Below are 10,519 nucleotides of genomic sequence, written 5' to 3'. Positions count from 1 at the left end.
AGTGAAAAGACCCTGTCTCAAAAAAGAGGGTAGATGGCACCAGAGAAACAAGACCGACCTCTAGCCTCTACGTGTACATATGTACACACACACACACACACACACACACACACACACACACACACAAAACCACCCAAATATGTTCCAGACCTGGGTATGGGTAGGGTGTATAATCATGGGCAAAACTGCAAGTTCTTGTATCTTTAGTGTCCTCACATAGAAAACAGAGTGACAATCCAACCATAAGGAACTGTGATGGATAGCCTCAGTTTGCCTTACTGGAGGCAGCACACGGAGGTGATTCAGGCCAGTAGCTTGTAAGGCTAACTTGTGCTAAGCCTTCCAATCACATGGAAGCAGCCTGGGGACTAGAGTGAAGAGGCAGTTCAGCTCAGAATCCATGGCTGCCTTTCCAAGTATAGGTAGGGCCTTCCTCCTCTTGCCATCCATACTGTGGGTATGTGTGCCACAAATGTGCTTTTTCTGGCCCACCATTTCCTCTCCTCTGAGAAGAGTTTTACTCAAAGGTGTCTTAGCTGGCCTCCATTGACTTCTGACCACCCCCATTGCCCAGTTCATCTATCTCCACTCATCTGTAAGGACTGAGATAAGAAGATGGGCAGCTGGATCTTCTGCTCTGTCTACTTACAATCCCTTCCCTTTACAAAGCACCCCACAAAGCAAGTGTCCTTATCATCAGTTCCCAGAAGGTCCTGGCTTTGGTTTTCATCATCTTAAGTCCTGCTCATTCTCTTCTGTTTGGCACTACCCAGCTAAGTGAGGAGCCTGAAGGCTACCTAGTACTCTGCTCCCATGTCTATGGCGCTTCCTATGAAGTACAGCTTGTGATCTGATAAAATCCAATCAGGCGAGGCCCCAATTCCCTAAGTCAGGACCATGTTATCAGTGGAGCAACCTTGCTTTGACCTAATCTAAATTAGGGAGAAGTCTGTCAAGAGATGTTCAGGCTCAAATATGGCTCTCATCCTAGATGCCTCTGAGAGGAACCCAGGATACGTGTGGCTATCCAGTGCTGTGCCAAACTAGATAATCTAGGGAGTTTTGTCTCTCCAGTGGTCGTCAAGACAATAAAGGCAGGAGAGAGAAGCGAAAGACAGGAGAGTAGGCGTGATGGTCCCCAGGGAAGAAGTGGAAAGAGAAGGGCAAGTGTTGAAGAATGTGTTCAGGGAGGCCCGCGTGGAATTCCAATCATCTTCATTTCCTGGGGTAACAGCTCTGAATGGCCCCTCAGGTTGATTAAAAGGCTTTTGTTAGATTCTAGTTATTAATCACCTGCAGATGCTGGGAATGTGTCCCTCTGCGAGGGAGCATTTGAGATTATTGCTTAATTAACAAGGTTTATAACAGCGCTAATGTGTCCTATTAAAAAAGTTATAAAAATTAACCAGAACGCAATGCTGCGGCTCATTTAGAAAGCTGAGATACTCTGCAAAAGGTCATTGGACCTTAATAAGGTTTAACTATCGTTTTGAAGCTTGTCATCAGAGCCAGACCCGGCTCTGTCCTCCAGCTTTCATCTTCCTAAAGCAGGGTCGGCATTCTTCCAAGGCCTGCTACCTGGGAGGGAATGATTTGAACATCAAAGAGACGAGAAAATCCTCCCGATGCTGCGAAGGTTTTCTGCCACTTTTATATGCCCAACAAGACAAAGTAGGCTCACGTCATACACAAAATAAATACAATACAAACAGTCCCAATCTTGCCACACAGCTTGCCCAGGAGGAACCAGCTAAATGCAAGCGGGAGTTATTCGGATAATTAGGGTGGAAATGGTGACTGTGTGGTGGGATGGCAAGAGACCTCCAACCTGCCTGGCTGTAGTGAATAAGTAAAGCATCCGCCTCATATTTCAGAATGGCAAGAGACTCCTGCTGGCTCTTGAAGCCTGAAACCTGGCTTGGCTCACTCTGCCATAGCTGAGGGTCCTAGGAAGCCTCCAAGAGAAAAGAACTGGGCCAGACACTGGGTGCTCTCGAACACAGGGCAGAAGCACTAAGAGGTCATGGAGAGTCTCTTGGAGGGATAAGATCCTAAGTAAATCTGTTGTGATCAGCAGTAACTGGCACAACAGGACCGGTAGGGGGGCTGTGACTATTCCAGGTATGAAGAATAACACTTGCAAATCCCCTGAGGTGAGAGGGAATGAGGCTTGTTCAGTTCATTCTGCTAATAACTAAAAGCTACAGCCAGAGCTGTAGCCAGCGGCCAGACTTGAATGCGCCCGTATGTCATGTTAAGTTTACTCTTTAATCCTGGGAACTCTGAACTGGCTGGGGTGGGTGGCAGTAAGAGGGCACATCTCTGTTTTCCGAGGGGTCAACCTGGCTACACAATGAGGAGAAGGATCTGGAGGCTTTGGGCGGGGGAGCACATGGTTAGGTCTGAATTCTGAGAGTAGTTGGTCTGGACAGACAGAGAGGGTTTGAGAGTTGTTTAGAAACAGGAAGGATAGAGAGGCAGGAATGTAGGAGGGGGAGAGGGGTGCACCTGTCTGGTTATGCTATTCATTAAGAGGGAACACAGAAGGGCCGAAGGCTGCATGGTAAAGGTCAATACTCTTAAATGCTTACTCTATGCAAGCCCCGAACAAGATGCTCATAAATGAAGCTGAGCTTCCAATGGAGACAAGGGAGAAAGACAATCATCAAATAAGCAAGAAATGCTGGAAAGAACCTTTAACAGAGGCAGTGTAGCAGAGAGCAGTGGAGGCAGGAGGATGACTAGGAGCTTGTGGCCAGCCTGGTCTACGGAATAAGAGACCTTGTCTTAAAAAAACAAAAATGAAAATAAAGCACATAGGTTTTAAAGAAGAGGGGAAACGATTAGTAAATGGCTAAAGATTTATATTATCTGAAGAGAAACAAGAATATGAGAGAAAGTGTAAAGTCATATCTAATGTAGGGCAGGGTCCGTTCCAAGGTCTCGGGGCTTCATGTGTTCAACCTTGTTTAGCACTGGGACTCTACTGGGCAGTGAATACAGGGAAGTCAGCTGCAGTTTCTTGTAATGGAGACACTCTCGGCAGTTAATTTCATGCCCAAACATGACAGTTATCGGAGGGTACCTGGGACCGGCTGAGTCACATGCTGACAAGTGTAACAGAACTGGAGGTTGGCACCTACCGGGTGAAGCAGGGCTGCCTGCTCGAGAAGGCCTTTCTCAGGGTGACTTCCTGAACAAGGCTGCACCATCTCACACAGCAGCTGACTAAAGGTTACCTCTTATTATCTAAAAGTAAGTGGCTGCCTTCTTCAATTAATCATGGGCTAGCCAGGAGGGGAGACACCTGTGTTACATCGGAAAGGCTGCAGACCAGAATGAGAAAGTGTGGGTTTGAATCTAGACTCAGACACCTGATAGCCATGACCTTAGCTTAGCTGCCTAATCACCCAGTGTCTTGCCTCCCTGACCTCTTGAACATACGACATAACTGTCCATTCTCTCCTGTGCACTTTTCCAGCCTACTCTGTGGCAGTGCCGGCTCTACTGCATCTCCCCAGGGGTCGCCCCTCCAACTGATGGCCTCTGCAAACCCAAGCTGCCTCCTGTTGCCTTTCACTTCCTTGTAAGACTGGCTCTTTCATGCTTCCCTGACCTCACTCTCAACTGTACGGCCACTTGTCCCCTTGAGCCACTTTGCCCAAGTGTGCTCTTCTCTGCGCTGCAGTACATTTAACCTGACCTACAGTTCCTCCGACCGTCACAGGCTGCCTTGTGCAGTGTAACTCTCAGCTGGAACGCCATCTGTTCCAATGGGCCTCCTCCCCGACAGCGCTGATACAGTCCTTGGTTCCACCACATCATGTAGGAAACTCAGAGGACCCAAAGTCGCCTGAGTGCATCATAGATACACTTGTCATTTGGACCCAGAATGTGCAGGCATTCACCTCACTGAGTCTCGCTTTCCTCGCCAGCATGTGGCAGACCTGGCCATTTAGAGAACAATGGTGAGGAACAGACTCCAAAGCCACCCTTGGCCTCCTGGATTTACCTCTGCTGGCTATTATAACTGGGAAAAAAGTACCTACTACCTCCATGGCCCAGTTACCTCAACTGTGAAAAGGATAGTAACAGCAGCCAACAGCAGGGTTGTTGATAGGATGGTGAGTTTTTCTATCTATCTATCTATCTATCTATCTATCTATCTATCTATCTATCTATCTATCTGTTTATAAAACAGATAATGTTTTAATATAATAGTATATAACAAGTACTCAGAATAATTAGCAGTTACTATATTCACTCTGCTCCGTATACCATACTCCTTACTTTGTACTGATCGTACAGCACTGTTGTTCTTATATTTAGTCTCCCCATGAGACTGAGCTCCTTGTAGATGCACTTTGTGTTTCGTCCTTTGTGTTCTCAAAACCCAGGAGAGGGTCTAGAAAAGAGTAAGAACTCAGGGAATGGATGGCGGAGAGAAAGAGGGAGCGAAGGTAAGAAAGGGGAGAGAGAAAGTGAATGGGAGAAAGGAGGAAAGGAAGGAGGGAGAGAGGGAAGATGGAGAGGGAGCATGGGGAACAACCATATCTTTGGGTGACAAACAACTCCCTGATTCTCTGGCCACCATACCCAACACCAAGAAGGAAGCTGTGCCAGCTGCTGCTCATCTCACTGATGGCTCTAGACACGGCTAAAATGAGAACTTTCCCAGCCTGCACCTCCACTGCTCTCTAGACACACCCCTTGCCCATCTGCACTCACGCCTCTGTTCAAGAAGCTTCTGCCTCCCGAAGCACCTCTCCACACTCACTCCGTCCCTGTCTGAGGAGCACTGAAGGCCATATTCAGCAATCTTCTCCCTGAGATTCTTCCCGGCTTTGCCAGCGAGGCATCCTCCCCTCCTGACATTTCCCAGCACAACCACTGTCCCTCTTGCATGGCATGCTACCCCCTTGGGTTGTATTTATGTCCACATTCATTTGTCATGTCCAATGTGAGATCTCTGGTGACAGCTATGATGTCTGCCTCTATGTTCTTGTGTCCCACATGGTGCCTGGCATACGGGGCTTCAGTGAGCTTTCACCGAATTGAAACCTGCATAACACATTTCTGACAGAGTAAAGGACAGATTGTCCAGCATTGTGCTTCCACTGGGTGTGCTACCTCTGACGATGCTTAGCTTGTGAGGAGAGAGGGGTGGCTTCGGGATTGCATCCTTCTTTTTTTTTGTGGCGACTCCTGTGACACTTCTGTTTTTCAGAACATCTGTTCCCCAGATCATGACTGCCAAGTTCTTCGTGTACTTAGAATCTCCTTGAGTTACTTGTAGCTGGTGCCATTTCTCCTCGTCAACCCAAATCCCACTTCCCAGATGAACCTGGAAAAGATAACAGCACACCTGTTTAATCCGACAGGAAGGCAGCTGGAGGCCGCGTTTGTCCTTCAAAACACTGCCTCTCCACTCTAAGGGATGCTGCTGCAGATGCCATGACAGCATCACTTACAGAATTCTTGCAGTGCATCAGGCCTTATTCTAAAGCTCTGACTTCACTCCCTTACACAGAAGGTGCTATGATACAACTGTTGCTTCTAATGGGAAAATTCCGTTAAGTAACGTGAAGTGACTTTAGAAGTCACTCAACTTGTGAGTGGCAGACCTGGGATTCTAAACTGTACTCATGCTATTACACAGGTGCTCTGAGCCTGACTCACGCTCAGGACATTATGTGCTCATGGGTGTTATACTCTAGAAATACCAGACCCTCTTCTACCTGCACCTTCTGAGGCACACCTCCTGCTAACATGGTGGAGGCCGAACGCAGGACTCACCCAGCTGTAGCAATCATTATAGTGCCTAGGCCTCCTCTCCAAGATTCTGAATTATTTAGTCTGGGTGTGGCTTAGACACCAGCATGGTTTAGCTCCCTAGATAATTCCAATTTAGAGCTAAGTTCTAAAGCCCTGCCAGCTGGCAGGAGCGGAGCAGTTGCCTGGCTCTGCAGCCAGCGGGAGTGGAACTATGTGAGTCCTTCTCCAGCTCAGACTGCAGCTTCCCTATCTACCAAGTGGGAGACTTGGATTTCATCTCAAAGTTCATCTCTCTGGCTCAGAGCACTGAGGATTTTAAGAAATTAAATGCAACCACAACGTATCCGGTTTGATTTTGGTAGCACACACACCAGAACACAATCTTGTGCTCCTTGGAAGAGAAACATCCAGAGTGATAAGTGAGAGCCAAGAAATCACTGTACCCTCTCTGCTTCCAGCAATGAGCTATAGCTTTAAAATTTGTCCCCAGTTGTAGTCTGTAATGACTTTCAAACCAATACTAATGTTCATCATTAAAAAATTAAAAAAAAAAAGTTTTGACCTTGACTTAGCCATTTAGGCTGAGTTTGTGGAAGAAAGAAACAGCCTCTGAGGAATGGACTGGAGGGGCCTGCTAATTAGCTCACCTGTCCAAGGGATGGGAGAAAGCTCTGCTGAAGGCCTTTGTTTTTATAAAGACCTGCAGATCATCACCACGGCATGGTCAGGAGACATCTAGGAGAGGTCTTGGCCCGAGATGGCATACACACAGACAAATTGATGACAGAATGTAAGAACGATTGCTCAAGAAATGATTAAAGATTCTTCTACTCAAACTTGGCTTGGGAAGAAAGGTGGACACAGAGATGGGCAGCCAGGGCAGCCAGTAATGCTTCCTCCATCAATTACTGAGGTTTTCTAACTATCAAAACAAACTCACTCTCGTTGCTAAGTAAATGTTCTACAGGCCACATCTAGAGTCACCTCCTTTTGCTCAAAAGGTCATTCAGCCCACTGTATGAGGACAGATAACCAGATCCACCTGGCCTCTCTGTGCTGAGCATCTCTGTACTGCTAATCAATTTGTTCTGCTCAGACAGATAAGCAGCCTTGGGGTGAGATGTGTTGCCTGGGGCTGGCTTAGCAAGCAGAGCCTAAGGCCAAATTTGGCTTCTTCCCCTGTTCACATCTGAACTGCAGGTGGGCAGTCTGTGCCAGGGGGGCATGTGTGCTAAGGCGAGGTCCCTAATGGAGCTGTGTGTTCCTCCCTGATGACACTCTGAAGCCACCCACACAAGCTTCCTGAGGTGGGAGGGAGACAAGGGACTTTGCTCTAGACTAGATTCTGAAAGAGAAAAGCAGAGACATATGCAGCAACTCTCCAGCATCAGTCTTTTGAAGCCTACACTACAGCACCTGGCAAAATTTTTTACTCTGGGAGAAAGATGAAGTCATGTACACCAGTGTTCTAGAAGAAAAAGGAGCCATATTATTGAGTACCTACAATGAACTCAACTTCCTTAATCCTCATAAGGACCTTAAGAGTTAGAAGTAAGTAAAAATTTTTGTTCTCATTTTACACATGGGAACACAAATTTGGGGTGGGTGGGGACTAAATTTCTTTCCCCCAAGACATGCAATCAGCCAATTTAAAAATCAAAATTCAGTCCCAAATCTGTGTTCATGCCCTCTTGGCCTGCCCTGCCTGAGTGCCAGGGTGGAGCTAATGTGGTCGGAAAGCGCACATCTAACACAGCAAGCTCTGCTTATTAGAGGTTTCTCTTGGAGTCTTCTGCACCTGTAGACCACATCCTGCACCAGATCCCAGTATAGCATTCTACAGGCAGACGAGACTGGAAAGAAGCCCACTGACTGGCTTTCTTGCCAGTGGCTGCCCCGTCCAGCTCCCCCTGTAATCACTGACATCCACTTCCCTAAAACACTACTTTCCTCTTTTAACTAGATGGCCTCAGCAGTTCTATGTTTTTTTGTCACCTCTTTGGAATTTGGAATGGCCCCCTATTTCCTATCACAGCAGACCTGACCTCCTCAGCCTGGCTTCATTCTATCACTAACCCTGTAAGTCCATGCCTCTAGAAAGTCTCTGAACACATCCACCTCCTTCTTCTAGTGCTAGAACAGGAGAGGGATGGGCCCTGAGCTGCAGCCCTGGTGTGAACCCTGTCTCTTCTGTCTGTCAGCTGATTACCATGGGTCAGGGCTAGTTGCCATACTTCCCTGAGCCTCACATTTCTCAACCACACAAATCATCCTCTAATTCTTAGAGGGGTAATCAAGTACTAAATGAGATGAACTATATGTAAGGAGATCATATAGCAAATGGCTGCTACATCCCTGCCTCTTCCTTTCCCATTGATACCTCTGCTTTCACATTCCTCTGGTCTGGAAAAGAAGGGATGTCCTTAAGATGACAGATTCCTATCATTTTAAGCTACTCAGGTATCCATACCCAGTCCACAATCCAGGAACTGTTATTGAACTGCCACAGAGTTAGGTACACCCCTTATGAAGAACCAGCTCATCTACAGCCATCACTACTGGACTCAGTCCCACCTGTCACAGCACATTCCAGTAGAGAGAGGTCATCAAGGCTCTCCCCTCTGCTTCTTGCAGAGTGATCAAGACCAGTCTAAACTCAAAGCATACTAAACACATGAGCATATTTAATATATCTTCATGGCTTTTGCTTCATCTCTGATGAGCAGCTCTTCCTTAGAGAACAAAATATTTTTTGGCATCCACCTGAGTACAATGCCAGTGCCATAGCACAGAAAGAAACGGTCCTCTGGCCTCAGGAAAACCCATCATAGGTCCATGTTGAGCAACTGAGACAGGGGCTGCTGAGGTCAGCACACTCATGGCTACCTAGAGCAGTATGCAGTTCCCATGAACACAGCAAGACAGACTGCAAAAAGCATTGGCCTAGGAACTAGGAGACCCGGCTTTCAGTTCCCACCTGCCCCGAACCTGTCACATAGCTTAGAATAGCCCCTGCTCTAGGTGCATTTTCAAGATCTATTACTTAATGTGCAAATATAAGTCATACTGCTTAATGGTCTTTGCAGTTTTATAATTCAATGGGGTAGGATTTTTTTTTAATAAATAAAAACATTTTAGATAAGCAATGGACTTATCAAAATGAGAAACTGATCTGTGTGGCAAACCCCAGTCAGTAAACTATGGTAACATTTGGTAAAAAGTGTTAGCCTTCCTTATCAGGGAAGGTTATAAAAAAAAATAGGGTACCTGGTAGGATGGGACTTCAAGAATTACTTTGTGATGTATGATATAGGACGAAACTCATTTCTAGTGGCAAATGGATCAGATTCCAGTGATCCAGGCCTTGCAGAGCTCCAGGCTTCCATTGGCACAGAAGGCAGGCCCAGGCAAGACAACAGGAACAAGGCCGTCATTTGGGATGTGACACCTACTGCTGCGAGGAGCTGTCATCCATACCTAGTGTCTGCTTCCCTCCTCCCTGTGCCCAGAGTCCTGTGCCTGACTACAAATTAGCCTCAAAGAAAAGTTGGGTGAGGTTTAGAGCAGTGGCTGGGAAAAAGCAAAAGAGACATTTTTAAGAAGCATTTAATGTGTGTGTTAAAAACTGAATGAGGTTTAGAGACCTGTCTTCTTGGGAGAGAATGTTACTTTTGCAGCAGGGCTCAGAAGCTGCCTGGCAGCCCTCAAAGCAAAAGAGAAATAAATTTTTCTTGGAAGTTTCTTAGGAAAAATTCTTCAATGACTCCACAATGTGATCATGACTGAAAGGAAATCAAGAATCCCAGAACAGTTCACCCATTCTAGCTTCACCTTGGGTGGTTTATCAAACTTAGATACACACTTTCAGTCCAAAATGGCCCATGGAAAACATCAATCTGTCGTCCATTTTACAGACAAGGACATGGAGGCCCAGAAAGGCCAAGCACCTGCCTGATGTCACACAGTACAGAAGTAGAGTTATGCTGTGACCTAAGGCTTGGGCTTCCGACCTTACTCCTGCGAAACTTACTGTGAAAGTCTGAGGACTGAAGCAAGGACAAGACCTAGGCCCTGGGCCATCAAGTCCTCTCCCTGCAGAGGAGGAAATGTTCAGTGAGAGATGCCGGGCATGGCAGCACACCCAAGAGAGCCCTGAAGATAAACATGTTTCTTTTCCTCAGCTTGACAACATGTTCAGGCCAGACAGTTGTGGGGATGTATCGAGACAAACCAACTTGAACAACCTTTCCTTTGCACTAGGGAATGATATCAGATAAAGAGAGACCACTCAAAGCATGAGGCAAGATAAACAAGCTGACCCAGATGACTCCTGGGGGCCAAGGAGAGGTGAGTGTGAAATGTGTGTGGTAGTGGCAGAGAGTGTGAAATGTGTGTGGTAGTGGCAGAGTATAACACTAAAGCTGGTTTTACCAGGGCCTCCACAAAGGGCTCTGACAGACTTTTCCTTACCACCAGGGCTTATGTGTTCTTTCATGACTTGTTTTCAGGAGAGAAATATGAGGAGTTAAGTGCAGCCCTAGAATTGTGGGCCAGTGGCTTGGGGACAAGGAGTATGGCTCATTCATCACTCTGTCCCCAGGATATAGTTGGGGTGCTGGGAACACCTATTCTGTAAATGTTGAATGAATATACACCGAATTGCTATCTACAAATGGGTAATTCACTTTGAGTTAACCTTATATTCTCTGGGCATCTGGTTTCATAGGAAGATAGGAAAAATTTC

The 10,519-nt window shown here is 46.6% G+C and overlaps 1 protein-coding gene across 6 annotated transcripts in view; it reads right to left on the bottom strand.

The window, feature by feature from the left end:
- LOC118577112 (BEN domain-containing protein 5) overlaps positions 1–10,519 on the bottom strand; it is a 1,024,598-nt gene that overhangs the window by 195,356 nt on the left and 818,723 nt on the right. For 3 of the 6 annotated variants that reach the window (XM_036177156.1, XM_036177157.1, XM_036177159.1), the window contains one exon: positions 5,131–5,344. The exons of the other annotated variants lie outside the window; for them this stretch is intronic. In XM_036177156.1, coding sequence (XP_036033049.1) covers positions 5,131–5,344 — 214 coding nt within the window. The remainder of the gene's footprint in view (positions 1–5,130; positions 5,345–10,519) is intronic. 6 annotated transcript variants of the gene reach the window in all.

The sequence above is a fragment of the Onychomys torridus genome, chromosome 2, assembly GCF_903995425.1.
Source record: "Onychomys torridus chromosome 2, mOncTor1.1, whole genome shotgun sequence".
NCBI lineage: Eukaryota > Metazoa > Chordata > Mammalia > Rodentia > Cricetidae > Onychomys > Onychomys torridus.
Note: the sequence above shows the minus strand (reverse complement) of the source record. Positions and strands in the feature narration are given on the sequence as shown.